General features: G+C 44.7%; 1 protein-coding gene across 2 annotated transcripts in view; it reads right to left on the bottom strand.

Annotated features, from left to right (window-relative positions):
- Window positions 1–16,921, bottom strand: part of LOC120396915 (sodium channel protein type 5 subunit alpha-like) — a 148,134-nt gene that overhangs the window by 31,185 nt on the left and 100,028 nt on the right. For both annotated transcript variants that reach the window (XM_039522144.1, XM_039522143.1), the window contains one exon: window positions 7,055–7,178. In XM_039522144.1, the coding sequence (XP_039378078.1) occupies window positions 7,055–7,178 (124 nt within the window). The remainder of the gene's footprint in view (window positions 1–7,054; window positions 7,179–16,921) is intronic.

Here is a 16,921-nt window from a genome sequence, read left to right as displayed (position 1 = left end):
AGGTACTTCGGAGTGCATTTGCTCTGGATTTTTCAGTCAGGCGAAGGACGCTATGACATTGGCAGGGATTGTCACCTTGAGATTCATGCTATATCTGTCTGGTAAGTAAAAAGACCAAAGCCAGGCTTGTAGGCAGCAGAGGTGAAGCTTGGTAAATAGTGTTACGTAAGTACAAAGGGACATGTCCTAGCAGGGAATGACAGACCTTGACTCTAGTTTGAGGTCTGTGAGTGACTTGTTTGATCAGGCTGTTCATAGCTTGGAATCTGTCCAGATGGAGGCAGACTCTTGCTGAGGTTGAATCTAGGGTCACACCTATGAAGTCTATGGTATGTGTGAGAATCAAGGTGGATCGCTCCATATTTAGGCAGATTCCCAAAGATGCCAGAAGATGGAGCAAGTATAAGAGCGCCACGTGAAATTCCCAACTGCTACCACTGAAAAGACCTTTGTAAGGACCCTAGGTGCTATTCTGTAGGATGGGTGAAAGTTCACATGAAAGTAAAGCATCTTTCATGTCAAGAATCACAAGCCCTGTATCTTTTTCAAGGGAGGGAATTATGGATGGCAATGTAAGCAAAACGAATTTTAATTTGCAAATAAAAATATTTAGCTGACAAGTCAAGAATTGGTATCCATCCTCCCTTTGTCTTGGTAAATAAGAAATACTTGGAATAGGACACTTTCCCCCAATGTGCAGAAAACACTCACTCTATAGCCTCTTGTGAGGAGAGAGTCTGCCTCCTGATGGAGGATTTCCTTGTGAGAGTGGTCTCTGAAGAGGGATTGGAAAAGAAACTAGATGTAGCCAGAGTGCATGATATCTAGTACCCATTTGTCCATTGTTATGGCCCTCCAGTTGTCAGTGAAGTATGCTAGGCAGCCACTAATGGTTTAGGAAGCAGCAGGAGATGGTGTCTGTGATGGTTTGCAACTCTTGAATGTCTCAGCAAAAGTAACTCTTTGCGTTGAGGTTGGGTGGCTGATATGTTGGTGGATGAGACTACATATTTTGGTCCTTGGATCTTCTGGCACTTGCAGCACAGTCTGTATGGAGAAGGTGGTAGAAAGATAGTGGGAGAGGAATTGGCTTCTACAGCTGTTTATGGTATCTCCTCTTATGGGCAGGGAAATAAATGCCAGTGCAATGGAGGACTGTCTTGAAGTCCTTAATGAGTGTAAGGACTCATCTGTGTTCTCTTTAAAAAGATTAGACTTGAAGGAAAGATCCTTGATGGTATTCTGAACCTCCCTTGAGAGTCCCAAAGAGTGAAGCCACAATTCACGCTGCATAACTTTTAGAGTTGCTATGGCTTTAGATGTGGTAGTAGCCATGTCCACTATGTCTTTGCTACCAGTTTACCCTCATCAACGTGGGTTTGAAATTGGACCTTCTGTCACTGAGGGAGTTTCTCCTTAAACTTCAGGAACTTGGAGTACTTCGTAAAATCATACTTCGCTAATAGGGCCTGGTACTTAGCAATGCTAAACTGGAGGCTGGTTAGTGAGAATACCTTCTTCCTCAGGTCAATGCATTAAGCACCCTTGTCTGCAGGGGTAGTCTTGAGATGTTGCTGCCTGGACCATTCTATGGCTGCTTGTACAACTAGGTAGTTGCGAACAGGGTGAGTGAACAAAAATTCCTCTACTTTTGGTAGGTACGAAATATCTTTCAGCCCCTTTAGGTGCAGCAGTGCAAGATATAGATGTGCTACATCACCCTGGCAGGTTCCATGATGGCCTCATTTAGAGAGAGAGCCACTCGATTGGGATGAGCAGGCTGCAGGATGCCCAGGAGCTTATGCTGAAGTGGGATCTGGAGGTCAGCTGCTACCCTCCACAAGAATTCTTAGTATTGCCTGTCATCATCAGTAAGGGATGGCGAAGATAGCCCTTCTTTTGGAAACAGATTTGGAAGTGTAGCTGGTCCTGTGTTTAAAGTGTACCCCTTCTTTCAACACAATGGGTCCTTTGACTTAGTAGATTTGACGTCTGTTCTGGAGCTCATGCTCAGAGAGGTGCTGCACTAAGTCCTCCCAACCCAGATCCTACTGGGATCTATGGCTTTCTCCATGAGAAACTTCCTCAATTGAAGCTCTTGTTCCTCTCTTGTTTAGAAGGGAAGGAGCAGCAGATGCTGCAGTTAGTGGAGATATAAGCTTCCCCAAGGCAGGAAAGGCTGCACCCAGGATCACCACTGACTGAGAAGGAGCAGGGCAGGAAACACAGTTTTTCAACCCCTGATCCCTGGGGGCATAGGCCTTCTCCCAAGCAGAGAGAACAGGGACAGTTCTGAGGTGGGGAAAAGCTATGTGAGGACTGAGGCATGGCCGGTCAGGCCTAGTGGTTGGAGTCTGGGACCAGGAACGAGAGCTGGGGGCTGGAGCTAGAGACAGGGTGAGGAGTCAAGGCAAGGGTCAAAGCCAGAGACAGTTATAGTTACCAGTGTTTTACACTACTTCTAGGGCAGATGTCCTTCCAACATCCAGAGTATGTAAACTGACATTAGCCTTTCACTTGGAAAGAACAAAATCTTTTAAACCTTTTCCTAGACTTTTTATCTCCTTTGCAGCTTGGATGAGGGGAACTCCTATCTCCACCCAAAGACTTTAAAAGAGGATTGTGGATTTTTTTTAACTTGTCTAATCTTCAGTACCATTCAGTTTTTATGGCCCAGTCCACTAAGTAACAATCAGCTTCTTGTTGAAAAATATTTCTAGTTTAGACATATGTAAAGTTGCCACTTGGGTCTCTGTTCACACCTTTTCTAAACACTATGCAACAGTGCACAGTACTTCAGCAGATGTTGCTTTCAAGGGAGCTGTTTTTCAGCCAGTGTTAGATGGACCTCCAGAGTACCCACCTCCTTAGATGGGATTGTACCTAGGAGTCACACAGAGCAAAGCACCCTTAAGGACATGTACTTGAAGAAGGGGGAGAAATTGCGTACTTTGGATAGTAGCTGGAATTCTTCAAGACGTTTTGTCCCTATGTACATAGGGAGAAAGATCTCATTTCTCATTGATGATTTATGTAAACTATGGTCGCCTTGTCATCTGTCGTGATTCTGATCACATGATCCAGAAGATGTGCACGCCAGACTATTACAAAGGCATTTATCACTATAGTCTGCAAAGATACTCCAATGAACATCTTTTCTGGATCCTTCCACCAACTGAGCAAGTCAAGAACCCTCTAAGGAACTCAGTGACCTGTTTAGACTGTGTTTTTTGATATATAAGCACTCTTTAACCATGTTTTAAGGCATTGAAGATGCAATCTGGCATGAGGTGTTCCAAATGTACATATAGCCATAATGACTCTAGAATTACTTGCTGTTTTGTGTGGACTCAAGTGCAGTTGGAAAATGAGTCTTGACTTTGTATCAAACCTGTCCCCTGATAAGTAACCTCTGGCAGTTTTGGAGTCCAAGTTGGTTCTTATAAACTCAATGAGCTGAATGAATATCAAAGTAGACTTTCCTTTGCGTTTTAACCCTAGAGTCTTGAATAAGGTTATTGCCTTGTTTATTGCTGACTGTACTTTGTCATAAGATCAACCTTGAGGAGCCAGTCATCTAGGTAAGGGGAGACTTCAACTCCTAAATAACTTAGGTAGGCTGCTACTACGGATAAAACTTCCATGAAAACCTTGGGGACAATCAAAAAGCCAAATGGAAGTACACAATGCTGAAAGTGATCATGGTCAATCACTTTGCTATAAGAAAATATTCATTCTGGAGGTTAAGGTCTGCAAACTAGTCCCTTGGATTTACTGTTATTGTTGCTGCGTAGGTAACCATCCTGAATCTCTGTGTCCTGATGAACTATTCAGTATTCTGAGGTCCAAAATAGGTCTCCACCCTACCTTCTTGGACACTAAGAAGCATTTTGAGTAAATACCCTTCCCACATAGGGGAATAGAACTGGTTCTGTATCTTCTAGTTGTAGAAGAGATTCTACCGCCTTTCTTAAAAAGCTTCTTGTGAGGGGGTCCCTGAAAAGGGACAAGGAAAGTGGGTGAGGTAAAGGAATGGATTTTCACTTCTAATGCCCATTTGTCTGATATAACATTTCCCATGAGTCTTTGTAAAGGGAAAGATGGTCTCCAAATGGTAGGAAGAGTGAAGTAGAAGGGTAATGCAGCTGTAAATCCAAACAGTGAAGTGGTTCACAGCTCTCAGCCAATGTGAGGTGAGGTAATATCTTTTATTGGACCAATTTCTGCTAGTGAGAGAGACAAACTTTCAAGCTACACAGAGCTCTTCCTCGGGTCACCAGCTGCCTGAGGAAGAGCTCTGTGTAGCTTGAAAGCTCATCTCTCTCACCAGCAGAAGTTAGTACAATAAAAGAGATTATCTCACCCACCTTGTCTCTCTAATATCCTGGGACTGACACAGCTGCAACAACACTGCATACAAAATGAGTGCTTGCCAGATGTGGAATATTGTGTTGTTGCAGATGTGGAAGGTCTGTTCTTCTGGAACTTAGATCTCTTTCTAGGTGGCTATGATGCCCTGATGAGTTGGAAATTGAACTTGATGAGATTTGGTATGTCTGTGACCTGCTGTATTTTCTTTTGTTAGGAGTATAAATCCTGAGTGAAGAAAGCATTTCCCTCAGATCTTTTAAAGAGTGTCAGAGTCATGGTTTGAGGCCAAAGGGACCCATCAGATTACCTAGTCTGACTTCCCATATATCACAGGCCACCAATGCCACCCAGTGCCCACAACCTAACAACAGAAATTAGACCAAAGTATTACTGTCCAAAGGTGACTAACCTATTATGTGCCACAGGCAGAAAATAGGAGGCACCAAGGTGCTCTAATGCCTAACGCCCCTGCAGTGGCAGGGAAATGATTAACTGAGATATACCCAGTTAATGCTGGCAAATTACCATCACCCTCCACTGCAGAGGAAGGTGAAACCCCCCCACAGTCACTGCCAATCTGACCTGGAGGAAAATTCTTTCCCGACTCCATGTATGGCAATCAATTAGGCCCTGGGCATGTCAGGAAGAACCCACCAGGCACGCACCTGAGAGAGAGAATGCTCAGTGCAACCTCAGAGTCTTGGTGCTCCCTTTCCAATGTCCCATCTTGTGGCTATCCCTCATGCTTCAGAGGGAGGAAATGAGATAAACTAACATAATGAGAAATCCTTTCCTGACTCCTGTAGGTGGAGAGGTTTGTCCGTGGTATCACTAAGCAGTTTTGTTCCATCAAATGAGATTCTGCACAGTATTCTGGACTTCTTTTAGGATTGCAGCTGCAATGCCCAGTTTCTCACTAGTGCTGTTGCCATACAGCAGGACACTGTAACTGCCACATCCAATGAAGCTTTGGTAATAAGCTGACCCTACACAATAATTGCCTAAAACTCTTGTTTTTGTTACTAAAATATTCAATAAAAGATGTGAATTATTATGGTTGAGATAATTGTATTTAGCAATGAGAGCTTGATAATTTGCCACTCTAAACTGCAGAGAAGCCAAAAAAATTACTCTTTCAGCCTAATAAATTCAAACATTTCTGGTCCTTATCATGAGATAGTCTTGGAGTGGTGGTGTTGCTTATTGAGCTCATTCACAGCATCCATCACCAACAAATTCAGCGTTGGGCATGCAAATAGGTATTCTGTCTTTCACAGGTAGAAAGGATTTTTTGTCTGCACTCCTGCACATTGTGGCATCCCCCAGCGACTGCACCTCCAATGTTTTAGGTGGTTCAAGAAAGGCTTCATTTATTGGTGGAATTACTTTGCCTTAGGGAATGGTGTGGACTATATATACCAGCTGATGGTGGGTTTCCTGAACCTTCTCCAATGAAATTTGTAAAATCTCAGCTATTCTCTTAAAATGTCTGAAGTCATCTCTACAAGCAGGAGGAGAAAGCATTCTTTTCTGATCAGACAAAGAGTAAGACAGGGGTCGGCAACCTTTCAGAAGCGGTGTGCCGAGTCTTCATTTATTCACTCTAATTTAAGGTTTCAGGTGCCAGTCATACAGTTAACATTTTTAGAAGGTCTCTTTCTACAAGTCTGTAATATAGAACTAAACTATTGTTCTATGTAAAGTAAATAAGGTTTTTTAAATGTTTAAGAAGCTTCATTTAAAATTTAAATTAAAATGCAGAGCCCCTCCCCCGGACCAGTGGCCATAGGTTGCCTACCCCTGGAGTAAGATATATTTGTTGCTGGTGGTGTTTCCTCATCTGGTCCCATCTCTTGCTCTTCAAAAACCTCCTTTTGCTGAGGAGATAGAGGGAAGGTCTTGTGCTGTAGCTGGCTGTCGCCTCTGAGTCTCCCTATCTGGATCTAGACACCCTATGATAGTACTCTGCAGCCAGTAGGAAGAAACAGCATGTCAACTAATGCAAGTGCCAAGGAGCAAGGATGCTGTGGGAAAGGGATCTGAACACTGCCAGGCTTCCTGAAATCAAAGAGTTAATTATCCAGGAACTCTGTTCCTTTACAGTTGTATAGCACTGTAACCCAGAAGGAAATTAATCCAACTGTGAACTGACCTTGTTAACATGTGGTACACCATTACATCCACTATAGATGGGGAGACTATCCTTTGTTCAGAGTAATAATTGATATAAGGGGTTGAAAGAAATGTTAATATATTTAACTTTTTCCTCTAGCGACAACCACAATAATCTTGTTATAGATAGTTTTGGCTGGAAGGAGCCAGCTTTGAAAATTTAAAAATGCATTGAGCACAAATATTGGCATGAAATAAACTTGTAAAGCTAAAAGCTATACAGCAATTTAAAGTGGGCCTCCAGGCTTACCATTCTAGAGAAATTCAACCAAACACTAACAAGTTCTCTCTGCCTATTTCACATACATTTTCACTATTACTAAGATCTATGGATGAAAAGTGCTAAACAAGTACTAGGTAATTATGTGTTATTAAACTATTTTTAGCATTAAATACTCTGCAAATAGACAGAGTGCCTTGGTGTTGAGTGTCTCAGCGTTAGCTAGGAGAACAGGTTACTGTGGGCTGTTCTTCTCACTTCCTAGTCATACTGAAATCAGCAGATCCTTACCTTCTGGAAAACAGTTATCAGGTTTCTTTAAGTATTCAGCCAGCTCAGGGATCTGTTTCAGAAGCTCCTCAGGATTTGTCAGATCTACTGTGCTGCCTTCAGAACAGCTGATGTTATCAAGCTGCTACACAAGAAAAGACAATGCATCAATTTTCCCTTAATGCAGTCATTGTGCTTTAAAATAAACTGAATAAATACATTGGTGAACAGTTATAATTAAGGGAAATATTCAAAAAAATAAAACTTAGTTGGGTTCTGTACTTATTAATAACATGGCAGTCCTGGAATGGCCTCCTGCTTTACAGTGTATGTGATCCCTGCAATATCTCCACATCAGTTCAAAAAGAAGTCAGTTATATTTAAAGGAACCAGATTAATCACTCTAGTAAAGCTTACAAATGGGAATATTCCAATTTTTCTGCATTTAAGTATATGTGGTTTTCAAACATGGATAGGCTTTAAAACACTCTACTAGCTAGGGCTGAAAACAATTAAAACAGAGGACAACACATGAAAAAATAGAGAAGGCAAAACATGAAAATATAATTTCATCAAAGGACTACTTTGTAGAGCTCTAAAACTTTCTGTTCAGAATGAAACTATGAAATGCCCATGGCAGTTTACATGAAGGAGAATATGTAATCACATCATGTATTCTTCACTGGTATAGACTTCCATCCTATTTCAGTATATTTAAGATGTCACACCACTAGAGATGTGTGAATAACTCATAACTAATAATTTATTCAATTATTTTTACTGTTTCCAAATTGTATATATTCACTGTTCAAAATTACTCTTCAAAATATTTCTGTGAATAATCACTGGACTTTAGTTTATTTGTGAGCAATTCATTTAAAATATTCTGTGTTTGAAATTTGAGCTGTTTTGATTGGTCTCACAGGCCACAGGGTATGTTTCCTTTCTCTGACCGAAGGAGCAATTTTCAAAGCTTAATACTCATGATTACATATACAGCATTCACTTGAACTTCTTCCAATTCAAATAGAAAGAACACACTGGACACACAAGAATTTTCTGGGATAATCTTTTAACACCTTTTTATTTCAATAATTCAGATTTCAAGAAAAATACAGTAGGCAATGTTAATTTTATAGTGATATTTTTGAATAAAATTATTTCACATTGTTTCAGTAATTCAGGACTATTTCTCTTCCTATTAATGTTTTATATCAATTGTGACAAAGTTCCTCCTCTACCTAGGTGGGTCTTGCGCTTATTGGCGGATTTGCTCACCTCAGTGATCTTCCCCTCTGGTGGAACCCAGTCTGGGTCAACTCCTCCTGTGTCTGATCAGGAGTTGGGAGGTTTGGGGGGAACCCGGGCCCACCCTCTACTCCTGGTTCCAGCCCAGGGCCCTGTGGATTGCAACTGTCTATAGTGCCTCCTGTAACAGCTGCAAGACAGCTACAACTCCCTGGGCTACTTCCCCATGGCCTCCTCCAAACACCTTCTTTATCCTCACCACAGGACATTCCTCCTGGTTTCTGATAACACTTGTACTCCTCAGTCCTTCAGCAATACACTCTCTCACTCTCAGCTCCTTGCGCCTCTTGCTCCCAGCTCCTCACACACCCACCTCACTGACTAACTGGGAGGCTTTTAACTAGTTCCAGCCAGCCCTTGATTGGCTTCAGGTATTCCAATCAATGTAGCTATCTCCACTGCCTTCTAGAAGGATCTTAATTGGCCCCAGGTGTCTTGATTAACCTGGAGTAACTGCCATTTGGTTACCATGGTACCAGGGATTTGTTTAGCTTGGGGCTAACATACCTGTTCCTTACTACTTTACTGTAGCCATCTGGCCTTGCCTCATCACACAATATTTAGAAATACAGCATTGTGCAATTTCCATTCACTGAAATCCACTTACTCTACCCTTCACCAGTGAGAGAGAATACTTCAAGCTAAATACAACAAATGCAGCTAAATGTATTAGTGATGTTATGATGCAATTGTGAACACCTATGTGGCTAAGATATGTGGGGACTCCCATAACACAACTGGAATTGCAGCTAGCAAGGGATGTGAAGGGTAACAAAAAGGGTTTCTACAGGTATGTTAGCAACAAGAAGGTGGTCAGGAAAAGTGTGGGTCTTTACTGAATGAGGGAGGCAACCTAGTGACAGATGATATGAAAAAAGCTGAAGTACTCAATGCTTTTTTTGCCTCGGTCTTCACAGACAACGTCCGCTCCCAGACTACTGCACTGGGAAGCATGGTATGGGGAGAAGGTGAGCAGCCCTCCGTGGTGAAAGAACAGGTTAAGGACTATTTAGAAAAGCTGGACAGGCACAAGTGCATGGGGCCAGATACAATGCATCCGAGGGTGCTAAGGGAGTTGGCTGATGTGATTGCAGAGCCATTGGCCATTATCTTTGAAAACTCATGGTGATTGGGGGAGGTCCCAGACGATGGAAAAAAGCAAATATAGTGCTCATCTTTAAAAAAGGGAAGGAGGAGAATCCAGGGAACTACAGACCTGTCAGCCTCACCTTAGTCCCTGGAAAAATCATGGAACAGGTCCTTAAGGAATCCATTTTGAAGCACTTGGAGGAAAGAAAGGTGATCAGGAACAGTCAACATGGATTCACCAAGGTCAAGTCATGCCTGACGAACCCGATTGCCTTCTATGATGAGATAACTAGCTCTGTGGATATGGGGAAAGCGGTGGACATGACATACCTTGACTTCAGCAAAGCTTTTGATATGGTCTCCCACAGTATTCTTGCCAGCAAGTTAAAAAGTATGGATTGGATGAATGGACTATAAAGTGGATAGAAAGCTGTCTAACTCTTCGGGCTCAACGGGTAGTGATCAATGGCTTGATGTCTAGTTGGTAGCAGGTATCAAGCGGAGTGCCACATGGGTTGGTTCTGGGGCTGATTTTGTTCAACATCTTCATTAATGATCTGGATGATACAATGGATTGCACCCTCAGCAAGTTTGTGGATGACACTAAACTGGAGGGAGAGGTAGACACGCTGGAGGGTATGGATAGGGTCCAGAGTGACCTAGCCGAATTGGAGGATTGGGCCAAAAGAAATCTGATGAGGTTCAACAAGGACAAGTGCAGAGTCCTGCACTTAGGATGATAGAGTCATATGCACAGCTACAGGCTGGGGACCAACTGGCTAACTGGCAGTTCTGCAAAGAAGGACTTGAGGATTACAGAGGACGAGAAGCTGGATATGATCAACAGTGTTCTCTTGTTGCCAAGAAGGCTAATGGGCTGAATTAGTAGGAGTATTGCCAGCAGATCAAGGGAAGTGATTATTCCCCTCTATTTGGCACTGGTGAGGCCAAATCTGGAGTACTGCATCCAGTTTTGGGCCCCTCACTACAGAAAGGATGTGGAAAAATTGGAGCGAGTCCAGCAGAGGGCAACAAAAATGATTAGGGGCCTGGGACACATGACTTACAAAGAGAGACTGAAGGAACTGGGCTTATTTAGTCTGCAGAAAAGAAGAGTAAGGGGGAATTTGATAGCAGCTTTCAACTATCTGAAGTGGGGGGGGGGGTTTCCAAAGAGGATGGAGCTAGGCTTCTTCTCAGTGATGGCAGATGACAGAACAAGGAGCAATGGTGGGAGGTCTAGGTTGGATATTAGGAAAAACTTTTTCACTAGTAGGGTGGTGAAGCACTGGAATGGGTTACCTAGGGAGGTGGTGGAATCTCCTTCCTTAGAGGTTTTTAAGGCCTGGCTTGACAAAGCCCTGGCTGGGATGATTTAGTTGGGGGTGGTCCTGCTTTCAGTAGGGGATTGGACTAGATGACCTCCTGAGGTCTCTTCCAACTCTAATCTTCTATGATTCTATGACTAGTAAATTATAGAGTTCTTGTGCATTAACACAAAATAGGGTAATAAATACAAAATTTAAAGTACAAAATTATTTCTTGATTAATGATCTTTATAAGATTCTGAAAAAATGAAACAGATATAAAAGAAATCAACTAATGTTGGTGATTCCATGTTAGATGTGAACACAGTGTTACCTCTTTTTGTAGTAGAGATGATAAACAAACAATGGAAGGATGGATCATGTTAAACTCATTTAAGTCTTCAGAGGAAATCTCAGATCCTTTACACCAGGGGTTGGCAACCTGCGGCACGCGTGACAAACATGGCACGCGAGCTGATTTTAAGCGGCACGCAGCTGCTTGCTGCAGTCCTTGCCCCTAGCCCCACTCAGCCCCCCCCCCCCGCCCACTGTTCTCCCCTGCGGGGGCAGGAGGCAGAAGCTTGGTTCTGCGGCAACCAAGCTTCCCTCTCCCCCCCTTCTTCCCCCAGAGTGGTGCTTTCCTGCCCCGCCCCCTCTCCTTCCCTGCGCCAATCAGCTGATGGCCCTAGCGAGGGGGAGGGGGGAAGAGCAACAGCGTGCAGGCAGCTCCCTAGAGGAGACAGGGAGAGGTAGGGACGGGGCCTTGGGGAAAGGGGTGGAACAGGGCACATCCCTTCCAGCCCCCTGCCATGAGCCGCTCAGGGCAGGGGGCTGGGAGCACCCCGACAAGCCGAGCACCCCAGCCCTCTGCCCTGACCCCCCCCACACTCAGTCTTCTGTCCTACATCCCCCATGCCCCCAGCCCTGACCCCCCCACACTCAGTTTTCTGCCCTGCAGCCCCCATACCCCCCAGCCCTCTGCCCTGCACCCCTACATCCCCAGCCTTTTGCCCTGACCCCCCCACACTCAGCTTTCTGCCCTGCAGCCCCCATGCCCCCCAGCCCTCTGCCCTGACCCTTGAACCCCCTCACACACACAGCCTTCTGCCCTGCACCCCCACACACCCATCCCTCTGCCCTGAACCCCACCCCAACATACACCCAGCCCTCTGCCCTGCACCCCACACACCCATCCTCTGCCCTGAACCCCACACATCCAGCCCTCTGCCCTGCACCCCCCACACACTGAGCCCTTTGCCCTGACCCGTGAACCCCCCACAGCCCCAGCCTTCTGCCCTGCACTCCCCCTACACCCCCGCCCTCTGCCCTGACCCTCGACCCCCACACCCAGCCTTCTGCCCTACACCCCCACACACCCCAGCCCTCATCCCGGAACCCCCACCCCAGCTTTCTGCCCTGAACCCCCTCCCCCAGCCCTCTGCCCTGACCCTTGAAACCTCCCCACCCAGGTCTGGGGTCCCGGCCGCAGGCCCTGCTCAGCCCGCTGCTGGCCTAGATGAACAGAACCCCAGGCTGGCAGCGAGCTGAGCAGGCCGGCAGCGTAAGATCAGCATTTTAATTTAATTTTAAATGACGCTTCTTAAACATTTTGAAAACCTTGTTTACTTTACATACAATAGTTTAGTTATATCATATAGACTTATAGAAAGAGACCTTATAAAAACGTTAATATGTATTACCGGCACGTGAAACCTTAAATTAGCATGAATAAATGAAGACTCGGCACACCACTTCTGAAAGGTTGCCGACCCCTGTTCTCCCCTCTGTCTCAGGTGGTTTTCCTGCTGAAGATAATTTTAGGTGTGTTTATTTTATTTTCTCTTTTCTTTTTGGTGGCAGAAGGATGGCACACATCATTTTAAAGTAGAACTCTCCAAATGGAACACAAAGCACCTTGAACTGCTCATCTTCAGTATCTCTATTTTTACAGAAAGAAACAAAGAGGGCGGGGGAAGTCTTCATCGGTGACCTAAAATAAATTATGGAACCCACAGGTTAGCCAGGCCTGATCCAAAGCATACTGATGTCAATGGGAATCTTTGCACCTGGACTTAGTGAGGAACTCAGTATAACTATGTAGCAGCCTTCAGGACCAGAAGGGGAACATTTTAGAGTCATAGTCAGTCATGACTCCATAGTTAAAAGGGAACTGCAAAAATTCAGACAAATATAAAGAAATGTGATTCTATGCACTATAAAATAATAAACATAAGTCTGACAGAGGCATTCCATTCTTAACCCATCAAACTTCTTCTAAGGATTATTTTCTGGGACATGCTGATAGGACAAAAAAGGTGAGGCTTCCTCGTTAAAGGTTCACAGTTTGAGCCCTTGACACTGTGTACTTTATCCAACAAATACATTTCTTCTTCACCAGGTTACTGATGCTGAACATAGATGAGAAAGTTACACACCTTGTGCAGTAATTGAGATTCTTCAAGATGTGTGCCCTGTGGGTGCTCCACTTCAGATGTAGGTGCGTCCCAGCATCGTTGAATGGAGATTTACGGTAGCAGTGTCTGTGTGTGCACAGTAGGTGTCTCCTGGTGCTGTTGGTGCTGCGTTTAGTGTGCGCACTACCCAAGCCTTCCAGTTCCTTCTCTACCTCAGATTCCCAACTGCGAACTCCACAGTAGAAGGGAGGAGGGCAGGTAGTGGAGCACCCACAGGTACACACATGTCAAAGAACCTCAGTTACTGCACAAAGTGAGTAAACTTCTCTTCTTCTTCTTCGAGTGCTGTCCTGGAGGTGCTCCACTTCAAGTGACTGTATAGCAGTGCCCCTCAGAAGGCAGCAGGGACTTCAGGTTCATTTGAGTCATAGTGGTAAGTATGGTTAGGCCAACTATGGTGTCAGCCCCTAGAGTCTGGAGTGATTGCACAGTACTCAGTGAATGTGTGGACAGAGGCCCAAGTGGCCAATCTACAAATCTCTAATATCGTAACATTGTTGAGGAACGCTATCGAGTAGAAACCGATTGTGTGGAATGCTCTCTGATGTACGCAGGAGGGTCCATGTTCCAAATATGATAACACTGATCAATGCATGTGGAGAGCCATTTAGACAATCTCTGAGTTGATATTATGCAGCCTTTCGAATGCTCTGTAGTAGAAACAAAAAGCTAGGAGATTTCCGGGAAAGGTTGGTCCTTCCCAGGTAAAATACTAATGCATGCCTAACGTCCACTGTATGCAGAATGGCCACTGTCTGAGTGCTGTGAGGCTTGGCATAGAACGTGGGAAGATGGATTGGTTGGTTCATATGGAAGGCTGATGTTACTTTTGGTAGGAATCTTGGGTGCGGACGTAGTGTGACCTTATCTTTGACGAATATTGTGTAGGGAGGATTGACATGAACTCCCCCATCTCACTTACCCATCTGGTGGAAGTAATAGCAACCAGAAAGGCCACTTTCATGAACAAATGCAGCAGGGAGCAGTTGGCTAAGGGTTCAAATGGTGGTCTGGTGAGGCATTTCAATACCAGATTGAGGTCCCAGGCCAGGGTAGGTTGACAAACTTCTGGGTAAATGTTCTGGTGACCCGTGAGGAAGCATTTAGTAACTAGGTGTGCGAAGATCAAGGTCCTGTCAATCTCATGATGGAATGCAGTAATGGCTGCAAGATGGACTTTGATCAAGCTCATTGCTAAACCTGAGCATTTCAGCTCCAGTAGATATTCCAACACAAATGGTAGTGGTGCTGTGGAGGCCATCACGTGTTTTTCTTGACACAAGGAGTGCAACCATTATTCTGAGACAGCAGGTCCAGATGATGAGGAAGAGCTCAAGTGGTGCATATTGCCATGTACATCAGGTAAGGGTACCATGCTTGTCTGGGCCATGTCGGGACTATGAGGATAACCTGGGCCTTGTCTGTTCTTATGTTCTGTATCATGTGTGATATCAGTGGAATTGGTGGGAAAGCATACATGAGGTGTGCATCCCATTTGATGGGAAAGCTGTCCCACAGTGACTGGAGTCCCATTCCCTCTCTCAAGCAGAATGCTGCGCATTTGCGGTTCATTGGGGATGTGAACAAGTTGATGAGGGGAGGGCCCACTGGCGGAAAATGGACAGTAAGACTCCCCCATTCATTTTCCATTCGTGGTCTTGAGAAAAGTACCTACTTAGTATGTCTGCCGTTGTGTTCTGACACCCAGGAAGGTATGAGGCAAAAATGTTTATGTTGTGGTGTTTGCACTAGTTCCAAAGTTTCATGGCTTCAGTGCATATCAAGTGTGATGGAGTGCCTCCTTGGCGATTGATGTAAAACATGCATGCAATGTTGTCGGTCATGATGTGAATGAATTTGTTCTTTATGTGAGGTAGGAAATGTCTGCAGGCACTGTGGACCATGCATAGCTCTAATAGATTGATATGATGAGTCTCGGCAAGAGACCATTTGCCTTGAACCATATGCTGATGCATGTGGGCGCCTCAGCCTAGCAGCAAAGCATCAATCGTCATTACTATTGATGGGGGTTCCTGTTGGAATGGGATGCCCATGCAAACATTTTCTGGTGTTGTCCACCAGCGTAGAGTCCAAGACATGGGGTGGTACTGTCAGATGCTTGTGTAGGCTGTGCTTGCTGGGTATGTATACTGACTTCAACCAGCCCTGGAGGCAGCACATATGTAGTCTTGCGTGTTGTACCACAAATGTTGTGGCTGCCATGTGTCCTAGCAGTTGCTGGACAGTACGAGCCAGTATTTGAGTGCTGAATTGTACCTCTGAGATAAGATTTGTCAGAGTTGTGAATCTGTTCGGGGCAGAAATGCCTTGGCTTCTATGGCAGCGAGATGTGCCCTGACAAAGTCCGGTTGTTGGACAGGGATTAGAGTGGATTTTCATTCATTTATCTGTAGCCCTAGATCCCTGAATTGTGCAATCATCATCTGGACTGAGTACAGTGCTTCTTCTTGAATTGGGCCTTTGAAAAGGCAATCATCCTGGTAAGGGAAAATCATTATTCCCTGTTTGCATAGATGTGCCGCTGCCACTGCTAGGTTTTTGGAGAAAACTCTTGGAAGTGTTCGTGTTCTACTGTGAAACACAGGAATTTCCTGTGAGAAGGGTATATGGTAATATTAAAATAAGCATCTTGGAGGCCGAGGGCTGAAAACCAGTCCCCCTTTTGCAGTACTGGAAGTATCGTGCCCAGTGTCACCATCTTGAACTTTTGAGTGTGTATGACCTTTTGAGCTTTCTGAGATCCAAGATAGGTCTCCATCCCTCCTCCTTCTTCTTCTTCTGGGTCAAGAAGTAGTGGGAGTAGAACCCCTTCCCCCTGTATTGCAAAGGCACTCATTCCACGGCACCTAGTTATAGAAGATGATCGACTTTTTGTCATAACAGGTGCTCGTGAGAAGGGTCCTTGAAGAGGGATGGGGAGGGGAGGTAGTTGGGAGGTAAAGGGAATGGTATACCCCGATTGTACAATCTCTAACACCAATTGGTCTGTGGTTATTGATGCCCAGATGTGGTAGAATGGGTGAAGGTAGTGACCAAAGCATGGGGACGGATCAGGTGAAAGTGCTGCCTGGTGAGGGAGGTCATCTAGACCCTAGACCAAAACTTCAAAATTGTGGCCTAGGTGGAGCCGATTGAGAAGTCTATGGTTGAGCTTGAGGTGCTCTCCATCACTGCGACCTTGGTGATATTGTTGGTTCTTGTATTGACACTGTTATCGGTTGGAAGAGGAATCCCTGTTCCTCCGATAAGGCTGGTATCGTCTTCTCTTAGCAGGTGAAGTGTAGATCCCCAAAGTGCGAAGAGTGGCTTGAGAATCTTTCATTGAGTGGAGGACCTCATTAGTCTTGTTTGAAAATAGTTGGCGTTCTTTAGGTATGCCAGAGGATTGTAACCAGGATGCCTGGCACATGACTATGGCTGTGGTTCTGGCTGCTGTGTCCGCGACGTCCAAAGATGCTAGGAGGGCTGTTTTAGCTATGAGCTGACTCTCACTTACAAAGGCCTGAAATTGTGATTGTTTCTCCATGGGGAGCACCGCTGTGAACAACCTAAGTTTCCAATAATTATCATAATTATATTTGGCCAGCAAGGCCAAACAGTTGGCGACCTGGAATTGTAATGTCACTGAGGATTAAATTTTTCCCGAAGAGGTCAAGCCTCTTGTGGGGTCAATCTAAACTGTTGTTGTT

Source organism: Mauremys reevesii, linkage group 2, assembly GCF_016161935.1.
Source record: "Mauremys reevesii isolate NIE-2019 linkage group 2, ASM1616193v1, whole genome shotgun sequence".
Classification (NCBI taxonomy): Eukaryota; Metazoa; Chordata; order Testudines; family Geoemydidae; genus Mauremys; species Mauremys reevesii.
This window is presented reverse-complemented; position numbering and strand designations above follow the sequence as displayed.